The sequence below is a fragment of the Myotis yumanensis genome, unplaced genomic scaffold, assembly GCF_028538775.1.
Source record: "Myotis yumanensis isolate MYYU_CA2020_CCGP unplaced genomic scaffold, mMyoYum1.0.hap1 SCAF_15, whole genome shotgun sequence".
NCBI classification, from domain to species: domain Eukaryota; kingdom Metazoa; phylum Chordata; class Mammalia; order Chiroptera; family Vespertilionidae; genus Myotis; species Myotis yumanensis.
The window spans coordinates 172,858-200,418 of NW_027223766.1; the positions used below are offsets into that span (position 1 = coordinate 172,858).

The 27,561-nt window shown below is 43.4% G+C and overlaps 1 protein-coding gene and 1 pseudogene across 1 annotated transcript in view; both read right to left on the bottom strand.

Moving 5' to 3' along the window:
* LOC138993439 (nucleotide sugar transporter SLC35B4-like) overlaps nucleotides 1-6,276 on the bottom strand; it is a 40,600-nt gene extending 34,324 nt beyond the window's left edge. The window contains exon 1 of the mRNA XM_070392702.1: nucleotides 6,200-6,276. Coding sequence (XP_070248803.1) covers nucleotides 6,200-6,276 — 77 coding nt within the window. The remainder of the gene's footprint in view (nucleotides 1-6,199) is intronic.
* A 19,683-nt stretch (nucleotides 6,277-25,959) lies between these two features.
* Nucleotides 25,960-26,934, bottom strand: LOC138993068 (UAP56-interacting factor pseudogene; annotated as a pseudogene).
* Between the last annotated feature and the right edge of the window lie 627 nt (nucleotides 26,935-27,561).

Here is a 27,561-nt window from a genome sequence, read left to right on the forward strand (position 1 = left end):
AATTTAGCCGAGTGCTCATAACTAGTAAAGAAGACCTTCAGCTGCTAGTGTAACTGAGTTCACACAACCTTTCAGAAGATTTAATTTAATGGCATATTCAACACAAATGTGACACTATTCTTCTCTGACCTTTATTTGGCTGGCCTGATTTTATCACATTTTTATATTTTAAAATCAATTTCCATTAGTTAAGTTGTATGAGTCCTTTAAATATTTTGAAAATTAACCCCTTACCATATATATGTGTGGCAAATATGTTCTCCCATGCAGTGAGCTCACTTTTCATTTGTTGGTGATTTCTTTTGCTGTGCAGAAGCTTTTTATTTGATGTAGTCCCATTTGTTTATTTTCTCCTTTGTTTCTCTTGCCTAAGGCTTAGGAGATCTATCAGCAAACATGTTACGAGAGGTATCAAATATTTTGCTGCCTAGGGTTTCTTGCAGAATTTTTATGGTTTCATGACTTACATTTAAGTCTTTTATCCATTTTGACTTTATTCTTGTGTATGGTGTAAGTTGGTGGCCTAGTTTCATTTTTTTGCATGTATTTGTCCAATTTTTCCAACACCACTTATTGAAGAAACTGTCTTTACTCCATTATATGTTCTTGCCTCCTTTGTCAAATATTAATTGAGCATAATGGCTTGGGTCGATTTCTGGGTTCTCTGTTCTGTTCCACTAACCTATATGCCCATTCTTGTGCCAGGACCAGGCTGTTTTGAGGCACAGTGGCTTTGTAGTATAACTAGATATCTGGTATTGTGATCCCTACCACTTTGTCCTTCTTTCTCAAGATTGCTGCAGCTATTCATGGTCTTTTTTGGTTCCATATAAATTTTGGAATACTTGTTCTAGATCATTGAAATATGCCATTGGTATTTTAAAAGAATTGCATTAAATTCATAGATTGCTTACAAATAATCCAATTAAAAAATGGGCAAAGACCTAAATACACACTTTTCCAAAGAGGACATTAAGCTGGCTAAGAGACACATAAAAAAATGCTCAGTCACTAATCAACAGAGAGATGCAAATTAAAACAACAATGAGGTAGCACCTCACACCTGTCAGAATAGGTATCATTAAGAAATCAACAAAGGACAAGTGCTGGTGAGAATGTGGAGAAAGGGGAACCCTAGGACACTGCTGGTGGGAATGCAGACTGGTGTAGCCACTGTGGAAAACAGTATGGAGTTTCCTCAAAAAATTAAAAATGGAACTGCCATTTGACCCAGTGATCCCACTTCTAGGAATATATCCCAAGAAACCTGAAACACCAATCAGAAAAAATGTATGTACCCCTATGTTCAGAGCAGTACAATTTACAATAGCAAAAATCTGGAAACAGCCCAAATTAGATGCGTGGATAAAAAAAGCTGTGGTACATTTACATCATGGAATACTATGCAGCAGTAAAAAAGAAAGATTTCTTACCATTTGGTATAGCATGGAGGGACCTGGAGAGTATTATACTAAGCCAAATAAGCCAGTCAGAGAAAGACAAGTATCACATGATCTCACTCATATGTGGAATGTAATGAACAAAATAAACTGATGAACAGAACAGATCCAGACGCATAGAAGCATGGAACAAATCAACAAATCTCAGAGGGAAGGCAGGGTGTTAGAGGGGGTGAAGGGTGGGAAGAGATTAACCAAAGAACTTCTATGCATATCTGCATAACCCATTGACACAGACAATAGTGCAGTGAAGGCCTGGGCCAGGGGTCAATGTGGAAAAAAGGGGGACATATGTAATACTTTCAACTATAAAGATAAATTTTAAAAAAGAGAAAAGAACAGAAATCATTAAAAAAAATGATTTCCATAGTAACCTTCCTTTGAAATGTACCAGCTTACAGCAGGATACATTGCTATATCCCTCGCCACCTACTCTCAAGAAGGACAAATGGGAGAATCGAAGATGGCGGCATAGGTAAACACCGGAGACTGCTGCCGCAAACAACCACTTCAAAAATACAACTAAAAGACGGAACGGACATCAACCAGAACCACAGGAAGGCTGGCTGAAGAGAGACTCTTCAACTAGAAGGAAAAACAACAGCATTACGAGGCTCAGAGGAGGCACAGTGTGGAAAATTTAAAGGTACGGTGGTGCGGTGGTGCGCATGCAAAGCGGGCTGGTGGCTGAGGGCGCGGTTGTCGTTTTCAATCAGGAGGGAGTCTCAGACTCTGGGCTACAGATCCGGGCGAGTCTCTAGGGACCCAGACTCAAACGGGAGAAGTGGGACTGTCTGGCTACGGTCCCTCCGAGGTTTGCAGCGGTTGCTGGGACAGAGAGGCAGAGCCCCTGGGGACAGACTGAGAGCAGCCATAGCTGCTCCCTCCCCCCGCCCTGTTGAGCCTGCCCCGCCCAAGCCCTGCACAGAGCCATTTGCCGATCGCCTCAGGCAAAGGCTAGATTAGCACCTCCCCAGAGGACAGAAGTTTTCCCACAGCTGATTCTCACAGCCAGTCGGCCTGGTGGTCAAATCCCTCTAGTATTAACTACAACAATTAAGGCTTAACTAGAACAAGACTGCGCACAAAGACCACAAGGGGGTGCACCAAGAAAGCATAAAAGATGCGGAGACAAAAAAACATGACAGAAATGGAGGATATGGAGCTAAAAAATTGCAATTTTGAGGGCTTGCAAAAAACTTGAGCAGAGCCTCACAAAAACTAATGAGACCCTCGATGCTACGATAAAGAAATTAGAAAGTAAGCATACACGGACTGAAATAAAGAATATTATACCCAATAGCAGACCAGAGGAGCACAAGACTCAAACCAAAGATTTGAAATTCGAAGAAACAAAAAACACCCAACTGGAAAAGGAAAATGAAAAAAGAATCCGAAAGTGTGAAGATAGTGTAAGGAGCCTCTGGGACAGCTTCAAGCGGACTAATATCAGAATTATAGGAATGCCAGAAGATGAGAGACAGCAAGATATTGAAAACCTATTTGAAGAAATAATGGCAGAAAACTTCCCCCACCTGGTGAAAGAAATGGACTTACAGGTCCAAGAAGCGCAGAGAACCCCAAACAAAAGGAATCCAAAGAGGACCACACCAAGACACATCATACTTAAAATGCCAAGAGCAAAAGACAAAGAGAGAATCTTAAAAGCAGCAAGAGAAAGAGACTCAATTACCTACAAGGGAATACCCATACGACTGTCAGCTGATTTCTCAACAGAAACTTTGCAGGCCAGAAGGGAATGGCAAGAAATATTCAAAGTGCTGAATACCAAGAACCTACAACCAAGATTACTTTATCCAGCAAAGCTATCATTCAGAATTGAAGGTCAGATAAAGAGCTTCACAGATAAGGAAAAGCTAAAGGAGTTCATAACCACTAAACCAGTATTATACGAAATACTGAAAGGTATCCTTTAAGAAGAGGAAGAAGAAAAAGGTAAAGATACAAATTGTGAACAACAAACATGCATCTATCAACAAGTGAATCTAAGAATCAAGTGAATAAATAATCTGATGTACAGAATGAACTGGTGATTATAATGAATCAGGGACATAGAAAGGGAATGGACTGACTATTCTTGGGGGGAAAAGGGGAATGGGAGATGAGGGAAGAGACTGGACAAAAATCGTGCACCTATGGATGAGGACAGTGGGTGGGGAGTGAGGGTGGAGGGTGGGGCGGGAACTGGAAGGAGGGGAGTTATGGGGGGGGAAGAGGAACAAATGTAATCTGAACAATAAAAATTTAATTTAAAAAAATAAATAAATAAAAAATAAAAATATATTTAAAAAAAGAAGGACAAATGGCTCTGGCCAGTGTGGCTCAGTTCGTTGGGGCTCCTCCTGTGCACCACAAAGCTGCCGGTCAGATTCGAGGTCAAGACACATAGCCTGGTTTTGGGCTGGACCCCCGGTGGAGAGCGTGCAGGAGGCAGCTGATCGATGTTGCACTTTCATATCGATGTTCCTCTCTCTCTTCCTCTATCTCTAAAAATCAATAAGCTATTCTTTCTTTAAATACTTTATCCTTTAAAAAGAAAAGAGTGACAAATGACAGATCTTTATCAACACTATCTGCATAACAAAATTTCAAGCTCAGTAACTGCAAAAATTAACCCCACACAGAGTTTACCTTAAATAAACTGGTTGATTCAGAATGACTTAATCAATGGTATCAAGAAAATAAAATATATTTTTAGTGAGCACCACATGAGAAACTGGGTGACCAAAACCTATAAGCTACTCAAGTTTAAAATTAACAGGTTCTCAAACTTCCTAATGCCATCACCCTTTAATACAGTTCTTCATATTGTGGTGACCCCTAATCATAAAATTATTTTCGTTGCTACTTCAGTAATTTTGCTACTGTTATGAACTGTAATGTAAATATCTGATATGCAGGATGTATTTTCATTGTTTGCAACCCACAGGTTGAGAACCGCTGGACTAGGAGTTTAGATACCCTGGATTCCAGTTTTGTCTCTGCCACTTACAAGAAGTAAAAGACGATCTAACTTCTTGGGAACTCTTCCATTTTCAGTAAAACAGACATTATAATTCTTGACCTATACTGGACACAGATTGTCCTGAGGGTCAATGGAGATAACGTGTAGACTCAGAAACATGATGGTAGATAGCGCCATAAATAGCATTTTACAGCAGGAGGAGGAGGTCCAGAGAAGCGAAATGATTTAAAAAGGTCACCCAACCTGGGTATGACAGAGCCAAGAATGAAGTTCATAATATTGAGATTTTTCAGTCCTGAGCCTTTTTCAGGACACCTGGTGCTTTCTCTGTAACAGTTTGCACCCATTATTGAACATTGCACATTATTACTCAACATTATTTGCATGCCATCCTAGTTTCCCTTTGGTGAAGCCATTCTTTTCTTTTCTTCTTTTCTTCTCTTTTCTTTTCTCCTTCCTTCCTTCCTCCTTCCCTTCCTTCCTTCCTTCCTTTTAGCTAACATTGCATAAGTTTCAGGTGTGCAACATTAAAATTTGACATCTGTGTGTAGTACCTCCTGATCACCACTAGAAGATTCCATTTGGCACCCCCATTTTTTTTTCTTTTTTAAGTGAATTTATTGGGGTGACACTGGTTAATAAAACCATACAGGTTTCATGTGTACAACTCAATAAAAACATCACCTGCATCCAGCGCTCACCACCCAAAGTCAAGTATATTTCTGTTCCCACTTACCTCTTCTTTGCCCACTTCTACCTCCCAACTCCTCCTTTCCACCTGGCTATCACCATACTGTTGTTCCTTTCTATGTGTCATATAATATATATATATATATATTTTCTTAATCCATTTACCTTTTTTCACCCAGCCCTCAACTCTCCTCCCCTCTGACAGCTGTCAATCTGTTATGTACCTATGCTTCTTTCTATTTTGTTTGTCAAATGATTGTGTTGATCATATTCCACATGTACCTGAGATCATATGGTATTTGTCTTTCTCTGACTGGCTCATTTTACTCAGCATAATACTCCCCAGGTCCATCCATGCTGTTGCAAAAGGTCAGATTTCCTTCTTTTTTACAGCCAAGTAGCATTCCACTGTATAAATGTACCACAGCTGTTTTTATCCACTCCCCCAATCTTAATTTAGAAAGTTAGGTCTCAAAATACATGCCTCCCAATTTAAAGACTAATATCTTAAAGCTGGAAATGCTCTCTTAGGTCAATCAGATGGACCATATACATAAATAAGAACTGATTCACCTACATCACTGAGAGGTAATGTTTGAGCAAAGTCCTCATGGCCATCTGATCTGTAAGGGTAGCAATCAAATGCTTTGGAGGCACTTTAATACACATGACACTTTCTTTGCAGCGTGTGCAAAACCAGACTGCATTATAAGTCGAAAAGCTTTGCTTTAGCCAAACATGGCATTATTACCCGAGAAGAGAGCTAGAGGAACCTTATGGTCTGCCACAAGTTCCTGCCAACCTGAGGCCAGTCACGTGAGAAATCCCCCCGGATTAAATCCCCCGGTGTGTGAAAAGGGGGTGATGCCAGCAACACCCCGAATGTTTCTGCGAGCGACGCTGTGAAACTATTTGGTGGGACAGCGGGCGGAGCGCAGGATGAAGGAGTGGACTCTCAGGGTTCCAGGCGCGCAGAGCAGACCCCGCGGCGCGTGGGGGTGACGCGTGCGGACGCCCCTCCGGCTTTCTTGGTGCAGCCCCAGGAACCGAGGGGGGCACTCACCTGACCAGGAGCTCCAGGAAGATCACGTTACTGCAGCAGCCAGCGAACACCAGGCCCACCGCCAAGAGCTGGCGCATGGCGGGCGCGGGGAAGGGGAGCGCGCGCGCGCAGAGGAAGCGCCCGCCTAGACCAGTACCTCAGAGGTGGCACAGAACTTCCTCCCTTCCCAGAGCGCCGCTCTTCACCGGCGCCGCCACCAACGCTCCCGGCCAGAGGAGCTGTAGTTCACTATCAGCCCCGACCCATTCATTTGAGGGGGCGCTCTGGTCCCAGCCAGACTACATATCCCAGGATGCCGCCCGCACTTTATACCTTGCTGGGAGGTGTCCCGCCTCTGCTGGGACCCTCCACTCCAGAAGAGAGAGCAGCAAGGTTCTCCTCATGCCTCAAGGAAGCAGCAGGGTTTGTTGGGAAGTGAAGTTCAACCCTGCCCAGGTGGTTTCTGGCTAGTAAGCCAAGGGCTCAGAGAGGGATGCGAGCGTCCCAGTCTCAACAAACACAGAGGCGGCACTAGAGCTGCAGACCTGTGATTGATCGCTAGCATCTGAAACAATTCTGAATGGAGTGAAAGCAAAAACTCCTCTGAACTTACTTTTCTATCTTTTGAAAGAAACATTGGAGTCAGAAAGTGCTGGGATTGAATGTTGGCTCAGCTGCTAATCAGCTGTGCTATCTCAGGCAACTTCTTGAAGCCTTAGTCTCATTATTGGTAAAAAACGGGAGCAGTAATGCCCATCTCACCGCTTGTTGTGAGGGTTACAAGCTATGATCACCTGGGGATCTTGTTAAAATGTGGATTCTGCTTCATTACACCTGCAGTTTGCCCTGAGATTCTGCATCTCTAGCAAGTTCCCAGGTGCTGCTGATGCTACCTGTCTGGACCTCGCTTAGGAGAGCAGACACCTTTAAAACAATCCTCTCTGGAGACTTCTCTACCGCACCCCATTGACTTTGGGACCACCTGCCACTCAACGGTTGCTTAGTTTTCTCCTTCCCCTTAGCCTATAATAATGCTCACAGTAATTTACTTTTCTCCTTCAATTTACCACCAAATATCTCTAAACACTAATCTATAGTCATAGCCTTTTTTATTCTGATCAAAGCCAGATTTTTAAAAATAGTTTCATTTTGACTCCTACTGACCTCTTTGTTGAAACCATATACATCAGGTCTCTGAGTACCATTTCATTTAATGTTGGTTTAGTTATAACGTTCATAAGATGCCATTACTGTTATGCCCAGATTTCAAGATCCCCATTAGACCACACCAGGGAGTCAGCCGAGTTCGATGCAAAAGCAAAGAGTCCTTTATTTTCAAACCCTGGTTTGGGTCTCAACCTCCACCGAGGCACGGTGAGACGAGAGTGCCCGCCCGTGGGAAAAAATGGGGTTTTAAGAGGGAGGTGGAGTGAGGGGAGGAGAGATGACTGTGGGCCCTGCCAATTGGCCAGGTGCAAGTCGGGTCTTGTTATACAGGATGTTGTTATCTCCATGGCCCGCACATCCCCTGATTGTCATTGGTTAGTTTAAAATAATCCCAGGCATGGCCAGCAGAGGCCTGGGCTTCCGGGAGAAGGTACTTTCCTGAGCACATGGCGGCTGCCCCAACATGGAGGATATGGAGCACGATGGAGGGCATAGCCCTTGCCCTTTCATTCCCCTCTTTGTCTTGGAACTTCTGGCTCAATCATGAGTCGGACTGCATTTCTATTTCACCGTTGCTAGAGGCCCGTACTGGACACACAGAACTATCAACTGAATTTATTTTTAGCTTTAATAACTTCTATTGAAATAGGATTTTTCTTGTTAAAATTCCTCCATGGCTATCAAAAAGCCAAATTAAGATTAATTTATTTACTGTCCTGATGTTTGCATAAACACAACAAGAATGGTAACTGACTACCTTTGCTGGAATCTCATGGTTGAATCTTAATGTGCCCCGAAGGGCCAGGAAGCCAAGCCATCCAGCTGCCATCAGGCCAGCCTGCAGTATCTGCTGAGCTAGGTGAATCCTTCACCTGTAGCAACTCCACCTGGGCCCACGCTCCAGGCTTTAAGGCCCATCTCAGTAGCTCTCCTACTCGTTGTGGCCCAGAGTGTGTGGGGGTTCCGCAGGGATGCAGAGGCATCTTTACTGCTCCCCTTCTACTCTCACCAACCGTCAGTGATGGTAGGGCATGGGCCTGACGCTCCAGCGCCAGCCATCTTCAGGGCTCCCAAGCAGGATACCAGGCTTTCTTTGTGGCATTTTTACTGGTTTCAAGTCTTTAGAGCTCAGACAGTGCTCTTTAAAACATGATACTCCAATTAAAGTTTTCCATTAATAAAACCACTATTAGGAACCGGTCTTATTGAATCTATGCAAAGAAATGTATTGCCATGACTTATTTAGCATTGCCAGATTTCGGAGGAATTACATAAGGAGAAAAACATACTGATCTACTCTAAGATTCTCTGACTTTTCTTGCCAATTCCTTTTCATAGATTTTTCAGAGCTATAACAAAACAGTAATTGTTGGCATTAAACTTTCTTTCTATGCATAACCATGCCTTAGACCTTTTATTCTAAACAGGCCTTTTCCAGCTTACTACCCCTGACATGGACATGGTCACGCAGGCCTGCAAGCAGTACACAGGCTGCCAGCTGTCAACTGTCTCTCAACAGTGACCAAAACCTGATGGACACCCTTCCCTGCCCAGTTGGTCACCTGCCCTCTTGGCAGCTAGACACCTTTTACTTTTGGGGTTCACCCCACATAGTCCCCTTTCAGGATAACCAGTATACATTCAAACCTGCAAGAGAATCAAAGGTCAATATAACATATCAATACCATGAAACATAATATTGGCACCATGGCCACTTCAGGCAGCCAAATCTTCTGCTACTAAACATGCGATCCTATAAATTGTCCTTGTCTCTTTGGAGCCATGTCCATGAAGATACAGGCATTGTCTAAGTCTATTACACAGTATTGTGGGGGCTCCCAGTGACAGGAGTGATCGCGAGCAATGTTGCCAGCATCAGGCAGGTCGAGCCCACCGTAGCTTGAGCTTGAGGGGGTTGTGTTGATCTTGATCGACACTCCATTTGGTGCACGGATGGGACCGCTGACTGTAAGTGAGTGTAATGGACCCAGGTCGCGACGACATCTACCTTGAGAGCGGTGGGGGTTGACAGCACCACAGTTTCGGGAACATTTCAACATGGCTCGAGGGTCTCCTAGCAGTGCCTTCTGACGTAGACCCAATCTCCTGGTCTGTGCTGATGAGGAGTTGGGGTTGGGCTGGTCTTGTATATGGCGCGGATGCATGGCCAAATGTCCTCGGGTGCCCTCTGGAGCCCTCTCAAGGAAAAAGATAGTTAAAGAAGAGGGTTTTATAATTATACCTGCCAAACATGATAGGAGAGCAGCCCAGTCCCTGCCAGTCTCCGAGTCAGATTCCTCTTCTTTTGGAGAATTTCAAAGTCCTGATGGCTTCTAGGTAATCCTGTTTATTAGTTACAGCACTCTGCTTTCTTGTCTTTCTACCAGTTCCCTTTGTAGCAGAGCAGCAACTAGGGCTCTTTCAAGGGAGTGTCTAGGAGGGGTATCAGCCCCTCCTTTGCTAGCAGCAACAGGTACCAAACTCTTTCAGTACATTTGACCAGCCTCATTCCCGCCCACCTTAACAGATTCTAAGGCCCATTGTCTTCCTTTAACCAGCAAGCCAAGTGACACTGGCCTGTATTATTTATTCAGCACAGGCAGGGGGAAGGGTCCATGAAATCTCTGCCCTGAGGAATTGTGAGCCCCACCCTTAAATGTCCCAATTAGACTAGAAAAACCACAAATACCTTTTAAATCTACCCCAGAATTCCAAAATCCCAACCCAGAACAGAATATCACGTAGCAAATCAAAGTTCCCAGCAAACAAACAGACAGAGATGTTTATTAGTTAAGCGGGCCGATTCCACCTCTCACAGAGAGCAAGTGCCCTTAGGGAAAGATCCCAGCAGTCACTCAGGGCACTTTGCTATGGGTAAGAGCACTCAGCCTCAAAGAAATCAAGCGTGTGGCGTTTTTGTTTGTTTGTTTGTTGTGTGTGTGTGTGTGTGTGTGTGTGTTTAGCAGACTTCCACACTTTTATGAACAAATAATTATACCCAAGTAGACATACAAATATCAAATAAACATTTACATTTACACCCTTTTAGGGCTTGGGATCTTGAGCAGATAACAGGAACACTGCCCAAGTCCCCTAATGGGGGCCTGACAGGAATAGATGTGGGGGCCTTCCTTTCCCACATATCAGGACAGGATTCTTGACCTATGTCTTGTCCAGATAGAAACGGTACTTATCACAAACAAACAAACAAATCCAAAACCAAAAATAATTAACATTATACATAAATAAGCAATAAGGACAGATCTATTTACAGAATCAGAGACAGCATACAATCTAAATCACAGCTTTGGGTAAACACATTATCTAGAACCTAGGTTAAACTGGGTCTCCAGAACACTGAGTTGGCAAGTTAACTGGAACCCTTCGACCCTTGGAGAGCTGTGCTGTCCCTCCCAGGTAAAGGAAAAATGTGCCCTCTAAGATCAGTATGAAACCACAGTTTCTACCTGAAATAATCATACTTTAGAAATTGGATTACTGCTATGAGTCCCTTTTAAAGACTTTGACATAACCTTTAATTGTCCTTAGTTTAAGGAAAGCAGGGTTTTTTAGATTTAAGAGATTAGCTTAAAAATAAATCCGTGATGCTGAAACCGGTTTGGCTCAGTGGATAGAGCATCAGCCTGCGGACTGAGAGGTCCCGGGTTCAATTCCGGTCAAGGGCATGTACCTGGGTTGCGGGCACATCTCCGGTGGGGGATGTGCAAGAGGCAGCTGATCAATGCTTCTCTCTCACCGATGTTTCTAACTCTCTCTATCTCTCTCCCTTCCTCTCTGTGAAAAATCAATAAAATATATTTTTAAAAATAAATAAATAAATAAATAAATCCGTGAGGCAAGCACACTTCCTGCCCCATTCACATTTCTGCAGCAAAACTCCGCCTTAAAGCTCCACCCCTGACTAAATCAGAGGGAGGGGCCTTTGCTGTTTCAAAATGGTGGCCCCCAGGGGAGTGGCAAGTCATGTGGCTGTATTGTAGAAAAACAGAAATCTTATTAGCTGTTTTTATACTTTTTATAATCATTTTAAAGCAAAAATCTTCAGTTGAGGTCACAAAATCAATCCTCCTTTCTGAATCAAACCAATAAGCAAAGGCATTTAGTTATTACAGTTACATAATTTTTTCCAATTCAATCCGAACCTTAAACTTTTAGCTGGCAAGTTAAATATTCAGCATTTCTCAATATTCAATCAATAGATTTAATTCTGTTCTTTAGATTTTTCATGAGCCAAATTAGAGTAAACTACTTTTTACTTTTAAGAGGCTCTGGAAAACCATATTAGAGCCTTGCAAAACAGGTTCTGGCCTACCTGGTCTTTTCAGATGTAAATTTACCACAATCTTTAAGATTTTGCTACAGACAGGAGACAACTATCTTCTTCCTCCATTAAGAAAAGCTTTCTTAATTAACAAAGGACCAGTTTTTCCCCCCTTTGGAAAAACTGTTCTTTATTATGGAAATGCCAATCCTGCTGCTAGAATTTAGCTAGCATCTTTTTTCCCTGGGTAAATGATTAGTCTTGGGATCTATCCTGCACATTTACAAAGATATTCCAGCTTAAAACTCTATCCAAAATCGGATGTTGCGCACATTAGTTCTAAACCAGCGCTTTTCTTCTTACATGTGCACAGAAATCCCAGACGCATTTATTTGGGGAGGGGGTAACCTGTTTTCACAGATCATTACTCAGATGCCCACCTGGCCAAAATCCTGGAGCCACACAAAGGAGGGGAGAAGGCAGGCACCCTCCCTCCACACTCACATACTTTCACCAGATATTCATTCAGAGTTTAAACAATAACAACTTCCCAACTCCTGAGGGAGCTCTACAGCCTCCCCCAATCTCCTTGAAATGATCAATCACAATACCCAAAGGAGCAGTCTGAGTCCATCATAACGTCCATCCAGCAAGTCCACAAAATAAAACGGAAAAAAAAAACAACAACTAAGGGCCCCCAGAAAAGTACAGCCTTCCAACTCCATGGAAGCAAAAACCGAAAGCTAGACGATGGCTGCGTGCCAACCAGCGGGAACGACCCGCCTGTCTCAGATTGAGGGGTTTCTACAGACCTTCTGACTCCACGGAAGCAAAACTACACCCCTACAGATGGAGGGTCAAGGCATCCCCTGACTCATCCAGCCTGTGATCCCCCTGTGCATCCACTTAGACCTTTATGGGCAATTACAGATTTCAGAAGTGAGCTCACACAGGACAGATACAGAACACACAATGACACAGACACCTATCGTGGTCAGTCAGTCTCTTTGAATCGGGGGTCCCTTGATGGTCTTGGGGATCCCGGACGAGCCCCCAAATGTTATGCCCAGATTTCAAGATCCCCATTAGACCACACCAGGGAGCCAGCCGAGTCTAATGAAAAAGCAAAGAGTCCTTTATTATCAAACCCGGGTTTGGCTCTCATCCCCCACCGACGCATGGTGAGACGAGAGTGCCCACCCATGGGGAAAAAATGTGGTTTTATATGGGGGTGAAGTGAGGGGAGGAGAGATTACTGTGGGCCCTGCCGATTGGCCAGGTGAAGACCTAGCAGAGGCTTGGCCTTCCGGGAAGAAGGTACTTTCCTGAGCACATGGCTGCTGCCCCAACATGGAGGATACGGGGCAAGATGGAGGGCATAGCCCTTGCCCTTTCAACAGGAGTTCTGAACTTAAACCTACTTGCTCATTTGCAACCCTCACATTTTCATGTCCAGGCTTCCTGTTGGTTTGACTTCCTCCTTCCTGTTGATTTGTGTGTCTGGCAAAGGGCTCTGCCAGGAGCAGCAGGAAGCATGGCAGGTGAGCTGCTCGAGGGGCTACTCCATGTCCTGGAGGGACAGGACCCTTCCCCCTCTAGGAGTCTTTGTCTCTCTCCTGGGTCCTTCCCTGGAGTTTGTAAACAAGCTTAGATAAACCACACTCAAGGACTACCTGAAAAGTGTCCCTGGAATAGATCCCCTTCACCTCTACTTCCTTACACCCACCTCATACCCATCACCTCCAGCTTTCACCAGGAGTGTCCCTTCACTTCCTTTCCCAGAAACTGTCTCAGGTTGGATCAAGGTTCCACTCCTAGTCCACTCAGCTATGGAGGGGGTAGGGGGTGTGAAGTTGCATGGGGCTAACTTAGCTCCAAGGTAATGCCTACTGATCCTGAAAAGCTGGGGTTGGGCTTTGGGCTTTCCTACTAGAAAGGAGACAACTATTTAGGACTGGGCTATCACCCCAAGAGCTCTCTATTGCTTTTGTCCTCCATGCTTTTGTCAGAGGATTAATAAAACCCTGGCCTGACTATATAAACCTATACAAAGAGCCCAGCTGACCTGGCTCCATGGTTGAGCGTTGACCTATGAACCGGGAGGTCACGATTCAGATTCCCAGTCAAGGCATATTCCTAGGTTGGGGGCTTGATCCCCAGTTTGGGGCATGCAGGAAGCAAGCAAGCAATGATTCTCTCATTGATGTTTTTATCTCTCCCTCTCCCTCCCTCTCAAATCAATAAAAGTATAAAAAATAAACCTATACAAAAGCGTTAACCTCTGATGTGTAAATTCTTCCAATGTGAGAACAACAAGTGAGCTATCTCCAACCCTGGGCTCCTTGGGCTGCTCAATTGGAAACACATGATATTTAACAAGGTCCCACAAGGGAGCGCTGTGCTTTGTAAAGAGGTGACTGCATGGCAGGTGTAACCAGTGCTGTGAGAGTCTTCAGCTCCCTGCAAGCTGTAGACCTTGTGCCTGAGTTCCGTTCCCACTCGAAGTTGTCTCCAGGGACAGGACCTCCAGGAAGAGAACGCTACCACTGCATAGCCTCGGGCTAGTTTGAACAGTTCCAGGGAATTACATCCTTAAGTTTCTGACCTGTTGGTTTAAGCCATCAAGTCATCATCAGCTAAGTCTGCTCTATCTGATCCCTCTCAGGTCCGGGTAAGAGTTAACTGCTGTCACCTGCAAATTTGGCCTCAGAGACTTGGCCCTTGGCCCGTGTTCTATGCTGCCCCCCTCGCCACCTTTCCCCACTGAGCGGCAAGGGTCTGGCACAGTCACTGCCACCTTCTGTCCCTCTTTTCATTTTGCACAAAGAGCTCCAGTGAGTGAAATTGGACGGGTTTTGTCCTTTTCCATCTGATTTATTCTGTTTAGCATAACAGCCTCCGGACCCATCCATGTTGTTGCAAATAACAAATGAAGAAAACAGATTCCTAAATACATGTTTCCCTGTAAGTGGAGCCTGTTGTTGCCAAGACCTGCGCATGGCTGGAAAGATGTCTTTGCTGGAGCTGTGGTAACTGAGTACCACAGCGGAGGGGCCGGAACGACAGACCATCTCCAGTGGAGGCTGGCCATTGCGTCAAGGCCCCAGCCATGTTGGCGCCTTCTGCAGGCTGCGAGGAAGAGTGGGCTCCATGTCCCCAGCTCCTGGGGCATCGCCCCGATCTCGGTCCATGTTCACATGATGTTCTCCCTGAGTGGGTCTGTGAACCAAACTCCCCACCCCCCTTTTAAACAACATCAGACATGTTGGAATAAGTCCACCATACTCCAGCATGACCACTTTTTAACTAATTACACTGGCAGTAGCCCTGTTTCTGCATAAGGCCCCACTCTAAGGTCTTATGTATCGGGACTTGACTGTGCCATTGTGGGGGACACAACTCAACCCATAAGTCAGAGGGGCTTGTCTGTTACCTCCGTCACCCTCCCATCTGGAGCCCCAGTCCTGGCCCTGAGCCCCACAGAGGGAAGGACACCTACATACATTGCAGTTGGCGCACATCCACTGTGGCAGAGGCACTTGCCCTGTAGGTCTGCCACCCCTTCTGGGCACCTGCTTTTGGGAAAACCCCAACCAGGGCACAAAGTGAGAGTACAGGCAGGTGTCCCACCAAAGACTCCTCAAAGGGGAGACACATTCTTACACTCCCTTATGCTCTGCTTGGGACTCTCGGCCCTCCCGACAATTGTCCTGTTATTTTCTTTGTAGGTGGCATGATTAACTGCCTCACCGTTTCCAGGCGGCCACCTACACCTGGCCCCACCTGCACCTGGACCGACTGGTTTCTCTGACTGACCCTCACAATGGACATAAATACCCCGCTCCCCCTCCTTGGTCCTGCTGATGCCATCTTGGTCTCGGCCCTTCTGCTGGCAGATGTAATCATAAACTTGTAATTCCTTACCCCTTTGGACCTTATGCACTCCTCCTTCAGTGACCCTGACACTCTACACCCCACCTCCAGATCTGGCTTCAAATGCCTTTAGCCACTGGAACATGTTTGTTCTGTTTGGGGGCTGCTTGGCTCTGGTGGTGCCCTTGGGGCTGTGAGCACAATTCCTCAGTCCCGCTGACACGAAATACTCTCCCGACCAGGCGCAGTCACAGAGGCCAGGACCCGTTCTGCCTTGGTGCCTCCAGCTGGCATCTGGGCCCTGAGGAGCCCAGGCCCCTTGTCCCTGATGGGCTGGGCACCAGGCCCTACCAGGGCATTGCTGGGACTGCACAGGAAGGGTCTCTGTCTGCAGGCACCTGGAGCTGTGTGTGATGTTCATTCTCAAGTCGATAGTCCAAAGGGAGATGGCAGAGATGCGGGTGCGGGAGAGTGAGCCCAGCCGCTGCTACCAACATGAATGGATCAGGCAGCACCACTGATGTGCCTTTGGAAACAGCTGGCATCTGGTTTTAGTTTTCAGCAATGTTGGAGTCTCATTCTGGGCATGCCTGTCCCATGGAAACCCTAAGTACCTTGGCTGTAGCTTAGTTCTCAGGAAGGTGGTATGTCTGTGACCTATTGAGGGATTCCCCAAACTGGGGGATGATGCAGTGCCGGCCACAGCAGGGTTACAGCCGTGGGAGCGTGGGTCTTCCCAACTGGGCAGAAAGAACTGCCTTGAACCCTAGTTAAAGCTGAAGAGGACTTGGAGTCCCCAGGTTACTTCCTCTAAAGCTCTGCCTTCGTAGAGAATCAACCAGTTCCCTCTGTGGCTAGCTGGTTAGCACACTAATGAGTTGAGTTATTTTTAGTGTAATGGGAGTTGGCTGAGCTAACAGTGCCTAAACTCCCATGCTGGGGATAGCACCTAAACATCTGTGCTGGGAAGTTAGCTGGAGAGGTATGAGAATATCTGGGCTGTAAAAACATAGACATGGTCCATGAAATTACTACCGAGACCCAAGTTACTTTGACGTGCTACATAGTAGCCATCCAAGTGAAGCAGCAATTCTCGATAGCCAGCTGCTGCAAATCATCTATGCACATGTGACTCATAGAACTGAGGTAGGTTTGGTCTTATCAGTCATTGTCTGTGTTATTTGCTCAGTTCAGGATTAGCCCAGTGCTGTCTGGTGGCCCAGTCCTTGTTCATAGCTCCCAGGTGGTGTGGGGACCACTAGGGGCCTAGTGCTGGAGACTGACTGCACAGGCAGCGGTTTTATCATTCGAGGGATGTTGGGTCACTTGGAGGGGTGGGGAGGTAAAGGACGGGGACCTATAACGGAAGAGCTGGGGTGAGCACAGGCCCAGCTGGTTTTGAAGCGGCCCATCTCCATGCATGAAGCCACTTGTCTGTACCCTCAGTCTGAGCAGACATCAGGGTGTGTCTACTCAGTCTGAGCAGACATTAGGCTTCTTTCTTGGGTTCTGAAGAGGCTCGGGGTGGGGCGGGGAAGCCGGGACACTGCACCATATGGGACTGGGGGGTGGGTTGACACAGGGAAATGTTGCCTATGATTTCCTATGTGGCCATCTTTGACATCTGTGTTCCACTGGATAGCAGTAGCTCCTGCATTGCACTCCAGAGCTCTCTGAGCTATTTTCATCAGCAAGTACTGGTAATCATTGTTTTCCTGGAAGTACAAGTGCTGGGACCTCCTAGTCCACCAAACTTGCTGATGTTATAGTCAAAAATGTTTGTTTCTTTCTTTTGTGTAAGAAATAATGATGGTTATTGGGGAACAGGAATTTTTAATGGTATTGACGGTAGCTGGGGTGCTTTCATGGTGCTAAGCTAACTGTGAGAGGCTAGGATCCAAGGAAAACTAGCTGATTCTGCTTCCTCCAAAGGCGCTGATGACTGTCCTTCATACTGACATTTGGCTCAAGAGATTCAGAGGACAGACACTGTGGGCAGTGATGAAAGGTATATTTTCTAGCCTAGCCTGTTTGTCTTAGTGGATAGAGCATCAGCTCATGAACTGAAGGATCCTGGGTTGGATTCCAGTCAAAGGCACGTGCCTGGGTTGCAGGTTTGAATCAGGGCACATGCAGGAGGCAACCAATTGATGTCTCTCTCACATAGATGTTCCTCTAGCTGTGTGTCTCTCTCCTTCCCTTTTACTCTCTCCAAAAATCACTGGAAAAATATCCTCGGGTGAGGATTTAAAAAATGTGGTTACATGGTCTTTTAAAACGTATCTTTCAGTTATTCTCAGGTGTTCTGGACTAAAGGTTGTGCGGTATTGGTGAGCAGCCCTTGGCTTTTTGGCCAGAATGCCTTGTAGAAATAGAATGCTTCCGAGTTCCTGAATGTTGTTTGTGTTCCTACTGGGTTTAGAGGTCTAATATAGCCACATTTGATGTTTTTAAAATAACTCTCAGGGTTGGGATTGTCTTTCCTCAAGTTATTTTCAGGGTGTAGTCCCATGTGCTCTTATTCTGTATTAGTTTTTTTTTTTTTATTTTAAATAACAAGAAAACGAAAACATCTTTATTCCATATTTTCACAAACTGTTCTAAAGACAGCAAATTGCTCAGTTGTTTATCCTTGGCTTTAAAATATACTGATAATTCTAAACCCGTCTAAATTGTATTGTTAATGAATAAAATCTAAGCATTTATACTTGCAAAAATGTTTTGCAATGAATGAAGCATTGGCCTAAGGAGAAACTAGAATTTATTTTCAAATTCTGTAACTGGCTTCCAATAATTCCTTATCAGTAGACTTATTGGCAAAATACCAGATATTAAGGATCAGATTTAATGCTTTAGTAGAAGCATGAAACTGTTTCTGAGAGCTTTTCATGGCTAGCATAAACCAAGTAACCCAAGGAGCATGGGAGACAATAATGAAGTCTAGTATACAATGCAAGTCAGGCAGGAGCCATAACTTAACATTTTGTTTTTAAACAGGGGAAATCAACACTAACAATACATTCTAGGGAAGGAATCTAAAACCTACTTAGAAGCTTTAATATTATATCAAACCAAAAGATTAAGCTTCAAAATGACTAAATTTATAACTGGATATTTTGCTGCATTTTGGCTTTATACTGTAACTTGTAGTATACAACAATCTGAGGACTCTTAGCACTAGCTTGACACAACTGACTAACTCCTCCCACCCCTCCCTCCAGAGTGTGGGGGGAAATAATATTCTTCTCACCATAAATGCCTCAATTTTATACAAGTCAGAGTGAAAGGTATAAAAACAACGTTACAACTATATTATCATTTTGCATTTTTTTCTTTGTGACATATACAAGTATATTTTTGTTTTGGGGGCTGTATACTTTTTAATTTAGCAAGTTTAAAGCCTATAAAATTTAACTTTTTGAATAAGAAGAGTATAGGACTTTATAGCTTTTAATTTTATCATCAAAATATCTAAGGGACTCAATCCACTTTAATAATGATAATTTTTCTAAATATCACTTGAAAAATTCTTTGTGCACACTAGACTCAAGACTACGCTAAAGGGAGAGGAAAATGGCGACAAGCAGGAAGGTAGGGAGGGAGAGAGTGTGAGAGCACAAGGAAGTGATAGAGGAGTGTGTGGAAGTGTGTGGTGTGTGTGTATGAGCTAAGGACAGTTAGATTCTGCAGGTCTTCTAAGGGGCTGCTAAACCGGGCAGTCTTAGGCGGCGGAGTCCCACTCCCGGCGTGGACACTCCTGGGCAGCCAGCACAGGCACAGCAACCATGCCATCTTGGGAAAGAGAGCTTCTTGAGACTAGGATCCTTGCCTCAGCACCACCCAGTCTGATCTCAGATGCATACCAGGACCCTGCAGTCACTGGGGACAGAGACCTGTGACCACAGCTACAGACTTGCGGACACCAAAAGTTCAGAGATCCCCGCAGCAGATCCATGAGTAACAGAGCCCATCGCCCCTTCCGGCAGGCTCCTGGGCAGCGCCAGAGTAACTAACTGATAGACCCACCACTTGCTGGGGCCTCAGCGCTGCGGGAACTTTGGCCTGGAAGTGCGCAAGCACCTTGTAACTGATCCTACGGAGCCCTGGGCTGGGTGCAAACGCTCGAGGGAATTTGTCCATGTAGCACAGGCCCAGGGACCCTGTTTCTCCGGGGCAGGAGGCAGCATCAAGCACCAGTGACTTGGTTGTGTTTCTTATCACCTGTGCCTGAGATCCTGATTCCCTGTGCATTCATACTAAGAGCCCGTGAATCCAATTCCTGGTGCAAGGGCACATAGGGACCCTGATTCTCAAGGCGAGGTCGCATGAAGCAACAGAGACTCTGATACTGGTCTCTTGGGGAACTCTGACTCCTGGCGCATGCTAGGGGGCTCTGGTTTTCAACACAGTGCAGGCAGGGTCCCTAATTCTAAGGGCATGTACCAGGCCACATTGAGCGCTGGCAACACTGACTCAGAGCGATTCTGGTTCCCACTAACCAACAACAACCACACATCTTAGTGTCAGAGCTCTTCAGTGACACTAGGATGGTGGGAGGCTCTCACTGCACATGGCCCAGGCCCACGCAACTCGACGTTTGAACCATAGGGAGATAATCAGAATGAAGAGACGACACAACACCCAGAGGAAAGACAATGAGGAATCACCAAGAAAGGAAATTAATGAAGTTGAAGCATGCAACATGACAGAAAAAGAATTCAGAATAATGGTTGTACAATTCATTCACTGGATGGATGAGAAAATCAACAACCTATGCAAGAATCAGGAAGAAATGAAAAGTGATATAGCTACAATCAAAAATACCATGGAAAGTTTCAACAGCAGACTAGAAGAAGCAGAGGACAGAATTAGTGAGTTAGAAGATAAGGCAGAGAAACAAGCTCAATCTGAACAGCAACTGGAGAAAAAAATTAAAAAACAGGAGGAGAGCCTAAGGGATCTTAAGGACAACATGAAATGAAGTAACATACGCATAATAGGGCTGCAAGAAGGACAAGGAGAGCAGCAAGGATTAGAAAATCTATTTGAAGAAATAATGACAGAAAACTTCCCAGATATGGGGAAGAAAAAAAGTTACAAAAGTACAGAGAGTCCAAGGCAAGATGAACCCCAAAAGACCCACACCAAGACACATAATAATAATGATGGCAAATGTACAAGACAAAGAGAGAATCTTAAAGGCTGCAAGAGAGAAACAGAGAGTTACCTACAAAGGATCCCTCATCAGATTATCAAACGATTTTTCAACAGAAACACATCAGGCCAGAAAAGAATGGACGGAAATCTACAAAGTGATGCAAAGCAAAGGACTGAATCCAAGAATACTCTACCCAGCAAGGCTGTCATTCAAAATTGAAGGGGAAATAAGAAGCTTCACAGACAAAAAAGGCTAAGGGAGTTTATCACCACCAAGCCAGCAATGCAAGAAATGCTAAAGGGACTGGTGTAAAGAGAAGAAATAAAAAGCCCAGAAAGGAAACAGCCACAAAAAAAAAAAATAGAAATGGCTACAAACAAATACCTTTCAATAGTAACTTTAAACGTAAATGGACTAAATGGCCCAATCAAAAGACATCAAGTGACTGAATGGATAAAAAAAACATGACCCATACATTTGCTGTCTACAAGAGACCCACCTCATTAGAAGGGACTCACACAGACTGAAAGTGAAGGGATGGAAAAATATCTTTCAGGCAAATGGAAATGAAAAAAAAAGCTGGGGTAGCAATACTTATATCGGACAAAATAGACCTCAAAGTGAAGGCCATTACAAGAGATAAGGAAGGCCACTTCATAATACTAAAGGGATCAATACAACAAGAGGTTATAACCCTGATAAACATATATGCACCCAATGCAGGAGCACCCACATACATAAGAAAACTCCTGGAAGATAACAGGGGAGAGATCGACAACAATAAAATCAGAGTAGAGGACTTTAATACACCACTGACATCACTGGATAAATCCTCTAGACAAAAAATCAGCAAAAAAACAGCAATCCTAAATGACTCACTAGATCAGATGGACTTAATTGACAACTTCAGAACACTTCACCCCAAAGCCACAAAATATACATTCTTCTCAAGTGCTCATGGGAAATATTAAAAAATAGACCACATATTGGGTCACAAACATACTCTCCCCAAATTCAAGAAGATTGAAATCATACCAAGCATCTTCTCAGACCACAAAGGCATACTATTAGAAATAAACTACAATAAAAACAACTCAAAATACTCAAACACTTGGAAGCTGAATAGCATGTTATTAAATATTGATTGGGTTACCAATGAGATCAAAGAAGAAATTAAAAACATCCTGGAATCTAATGACAATGAAAACACAACAATCCAAAACCTTTGGGACACAATGAAAGCAGTCCTGAGAGGGAAGTTTATAGCTCTACAGGCCTACCTCAACGAACAAGAAAAAATGGTAGTAATCTAAATCTACAGCTCAAAGAATTAGAAAGAGAGCAACAAGAAAAGCCCAGAGTGAGCAGAAGGAAGGAGAAAATAAAGATTAGAGCAGAAATAAATGACATAGAGACTAAAAAGACAATACAGAAAATCAATGAAACCGAGAGCTGGTTCTTTGAAAGGATAAACAAGATTGACAAACCTCTAGCCAAGCTCACCAAGAAGCAAAGAGAGAGGACCCAAATAAACAAAATCAGAAATGATACAGGCAAAATTAAAACAGACCCCACAGAAATACAAATGATTGTTAAAAAATTCTATGAACAACTTTACTCCAACAAACTAGACAACCTGGAGGAAATGGACATATTTCTAGAAAAATACAACATTCCAAAACTTAATCAGGAAGAATCTAAAAATCTCAACAGGCCAATAACTATGGAAGAAATTGAAGCAGTCATCAAAAAGCTTCTAGCAAACAAAAGCCCAGGACCAGACAGCTTCAAAGGGGAGTTTTACCAAACATTCAAGGAAGAACTAAAACCTATCCTCCTCAGACTACTACAAAAAATTCAAGAGGAAGGAACACTTCCAAGCTCATTCTATGAAGCCAGCATCACCCTAATACAAAAACCAGGTAAAGACAACATAATGAAAGAGAATTACAGGCCAATATCCCTCATGAACATAGATGCCAAAATCCTCAACAAAATCTTAGCAAATCGGATCCAGCAGTACATCAGAAAGATCATACACCATGACCAAGTAGGATTTATTCCAGGGATGCAAGGATGGTACAATATCCGCAAATCAATAAACGTGACACATTACATAAACATATTGAAGGAAAAAAACCACATAGTCATATCAATTGATGCAGAAAAAGCGTTTGACAAAATTCAACACCCATTTTTGATAAAAACTCTCAGCAAGGTGGGAATAGAAGGATCATACCTCAACATAATAATAGCCATATATGACAAACCCACAGCCAACATCATACTCAATGGACATAAACTAACACCATTTCACCTAAGAACAGTAACAAGACAGAAATGCCCACTCTCACCATGCCTATTCGACATAGTACTGGAAGTATTAGCCATTGCAATTAAAGAAGAAGAAGAAATAAAAGGCATCCAAATTGGAAAAGAAGAAGTAAAACTGTCCTTATTTGCAGATGACATGATATTATACATACAAAACCCTAAAGACTCCATCAAAAAACTATTAGACTTAATAAAAGAATTTGGCAATGTAGCAGGATACAAAATTAATGCCAAGAAATCTATGGCATTTCTATACACCAATAGTGAACCAACAGAAAGAGAGACTAAAAAAGCAATCCCATTTACCATCACACCAAAAAAATTAAGATACCTAGTAATTAACTTAACTAAAGAGGTAAAAGACCTCTACTCAGAAAACTACAGGACATTGAAAAAAGAGATAGAGGAAGACATAAAGAGATGGAAGAACATACCATGTTCTTGGATTGGTAGAATCAACATCATTAAAATGTCCATACTGCCCAAAGCAATCTATAAATTCAACACACTTCCCATTAAAATACCAACGGCATATTTCACAGACCTAGAACGAATTCTCCAAAAATTCATCTGGAATAAAAAATGACCCCGAATAGCTGCAGCGATCCTGAGAAAGAACAAAGTAGGTGGGATCTCAATACCAGATATCAAGCTGTATTACAAAGCCACTGTTCTCAAAACTGCCTGGTACTGGCACAAGAACAGACATATAGATCAGTGGAATAGAATAGAGAGCCCAGAAATCAGCCCCAACCAATACGCTCAATTAATATTTGACAAAGGAGGCAAGAACATACAATGGAGTCAAGATAGTCTCTTCAATAAATGGTATTGGGAAAATTGGACAGATACATGCAAGAAAATGAAACTAGACCACCAACTTACACCATAAACAAGAATAAACTCAAAATGGATAAAGGACTTAAATATATGACGGGAAACCTTAAAAATACTAGAAGAATCCAAAGGCAACAAAATCTCAGACATATGCCGAAGCAAGTTCTTCATGGATACAGATCCTAGGGTATTGGAAACTAAAGCGAAAATAAAGAAATGAGACTACATCAAAATAAAAAGTTTCTGCACAGCAAAAGAAACCATCAACAAAACAACAAGAAAGCCCACTACATGGGAGAACATATTTGCCAACATTATATCTGATAAGGGCCTAATCTCCAACATTTATAGGGAACTCATACAACTTAACAAAAGGAAGATAAACAATCCAATCAAAAAATGGGCAAAGGACCTAAATAGACACCTTTTAATAGAGGACATTCAGAAAGACAAGAGACATATGAAAACATGCTCAAAGTCGCTAATCATCCGAGAGATGCAAATCAAAACAACAATGAGGTATCATCTCACACCTGTCAGAATGGCTATCATCAACAAATCAACAAACGACAAGTGCTGGAGAGGATGTAGAGAAAAAGGAACACTTGTGCACTGCTCGTGGGAATGCAGACTGGTGCAACCACTATGGAAGACAGTATGGAGTTTCCTCAAAAAACTGGAAATGGAACTCCCATTTGACCCTGTGATCCCACTTCTAGGAATATATCCCAAGAAACCAAAAACACCAATCAGAAAGGATATATGCACCCCTATGTTCATAGCAGCACAATTCACCATAGCTAAGATCTGGAAACAGCCTAAGTGCCCATCAGTAGATGAATGGATTAGAAAACTGTGGTACATCTACATGATGGAATACTATGCTGCTGTAAAGAAGAATGAACTCTTACTATTTGCAACAGCATGGATGGAGCTGGAGAGCATTATGCTAAGTGACATAAGCCAGTCAATGAAGGAAAAAATACCACATGATCTCACTCATTCATGGATAATAGAGTCCATTATAAACTTTTGAACAATAATAGATACAGAGGCAGAGTTGCCTCGAATAGACTGTTAAACTACAGCCGGAAGGCCGAGGAGAGTGGGGGGGCAGGAGGGGGGGGTAAGAGATCAACCAAAGGACTTGTATGCATGCATATAAGCAAAACCAATCGACATAAGACACTGGCGGGTAGGGGAGGCCAGGAGATTGTCAAGGGCAGGGGAAAAAAGGAGACGTATGTAATATTCTTTGTAATAATTTAAGCAATAAAAAAAATTTAAAAAAAGACTACACTAAATCCAAACAGTATACCTATGATCTGGGTTTTAAAGTTTTTCACCTCAGTAACCTGACTTCAACCTGCTACTTCCTCTCATGCTTTCTTCATTTACTTACAAAAATTGTCAGATTTTTACATTGGACCTTCTCCTCCAAGGCTCTATTAGGCATATTTTTAAACATGCATTTATTGCCTTCAAAGAGCAACATTTTAAACTGAGACTTATGCTAGAGTCACCTTTCTTGTTAAAATTTCAACTTTAAAGATTTATAACTCTGGAGCATTAGCCTAACACTATCTGAAAAATGAACCAATTTCCAGATCTTCCCATAAATCTTAAAACCCAAAAGTAGAATTCTAAGTTTTTAAATATCTCTAATGAAAGAAGTCAACTGCACTTATTACATCAACACTATTAAAGGATAAGGGACAGCAACAAAAGGACCTACTTATATTTCTGAAGACCAAGATTTACCATGGCAAAGTACTAAAAGTGGGCAAAGGAGATGAGATCCTAAATACCACTATCATAAAAATAATTTTTGTCTTTCTGTCTTTCTGCTGTATGAGGAACCAAAAAGTCAACTAGAGAATTGTTCTATCTGGCTCAACCAAGAAATCTTTAACAACAGGTAGGCATATTCCCTGTTATTCTTTCAGGGCATTATTTATACATGTTTAAAAAAACTTCAAAAATAAAAAGAGTATTTAGCCTTGTGAATATTTTGAAATAAAGTTTCTTAAATTTCTGCGATAAATATATCCCAAGAAACCAGAAACACCAATCAGAAACTCTTCAAGTAATTCAACTTTTTTAACAGAGTCATCACTCAAAAGTCCCTTTAACATGGGTTCTATCCCACAGTTACAAAGCAGCTTCCTCCTTTGTTGAATGTGAGAGTGGCTCTTTGTTCCTTCAGGATTCCAAATCGCTCATTCAAAGTCATCCCTGTCTGTTTTCCCACACTATTTATATCAAATTGCAGGGGAACACCTTTAGGGACTTTCTTTACATCAGATTGCTCCCATTTTGCCAAGAATGAAGGTACAGCAGTAGGAGTTAATCATGGTTTCTTAGTTACTGGGCACTGCACTGTTCCAGGGTTATCAATGGATACAGTTAAAATTCCTCCATTTGTGGTGGAAGTCTGCCATTGAGGAGTTCTCTTTGCTACTACATCATCTGGCAGTTGTTCTGTGTTCAACAGGGCCTGAACCTTCAGGTCTCTTCTGAAAAGAAAAGTTGCCTGACGAGTGTCTTTCTGATGACTTAATTTATTTTCACTCCTGGTATAATTGGTTGGGATGTTATTTTTTTCTCTTTAGCTGGTTAGGTCTCTTAAGAACTGCAACTGGTTTTCTCTGCACTTCATTTTGTCTCAGAAAGTTTGCCTTCCTTTTTAACGCTGGAAAATATCTCTCTATATTCTTGTCACTTAGAGGCGGTCGATTCATAGGACTAATTCCTTTTCGAATTCGTTGTTTTCCTAGCTGCAAGGCCAGTGACAACTCCATAAGGAGGTCTCTTCCCAGGCATCATTCTTCCTCTACGGCTCAAATTATTCTTACCAAAACCAGAACTCTGCTGGATTCCCCATCGTACTCTCATCCTGAATTGTCGGGCACCACTTTGCTGGAGTCTTCTAGTTAGTCGTGGAAAATTCTGCTTCTTTCCTTCCTTTCGATTCAATTTGATGATATCGTCCAGAGACATATCAATTTTGTCGAGGTTTTCATTAGTGCGGTGTTTCGGCGGTGGTGGCGGCGGCGGCAGCGGGATCCTAGTGGCTCCCACTAGCCGGGTACCAAACCGGTTCATGGCTGGAGGCGTCCTGCAGATTCAGTCAGTCCACAAGGCCAGAGACCTAGGCCTACCACCTTCCACTTACGCTCACAGACCAGCTGCACCAAAGGAGCGCGCACACTTGCTAGCAGAACCCTCCCCTCCCAACCGCGGCTGCGCGCAGGGGGCCTGTATTAGTTTTGAAGGAAGTGTGGAGAGACAAGGACCAGAGGCAGCTGCTATTGCCTGCAGCCTTTCTTCCTCTTATTTCTGATAAAAACTAAATTTCCTAACACAAGTGTGAAGTAGAGTTGCAGCACCACTGCTCCTGCACTTTAGGGCTATTATGAAGTAAAATAAGGGTGATTTGTTGGTCTAACAACCAAGACAGCTACTGAATGCCTAACAGGAAGGGTATTAACACAGCATGGGTATGCTGGACAAAGGGATGATTTCATCATGCTACTCAGAACAGCATGCAACCTGCACCCCAGTCCGAGGTTTCATGTTCCAGGGGCCCAGAAGGAAGCCCTTGTTAGGTGCACCTGGTGAGCAGGGTCACTACAGGGGCACATCACAGACTCCATGTCATGAAAATGCCATGAAATAAAACTCCCTGGAGCTAAAGTACTTGGTGTCAAGATGGATGGTCCTGGGTTGTCC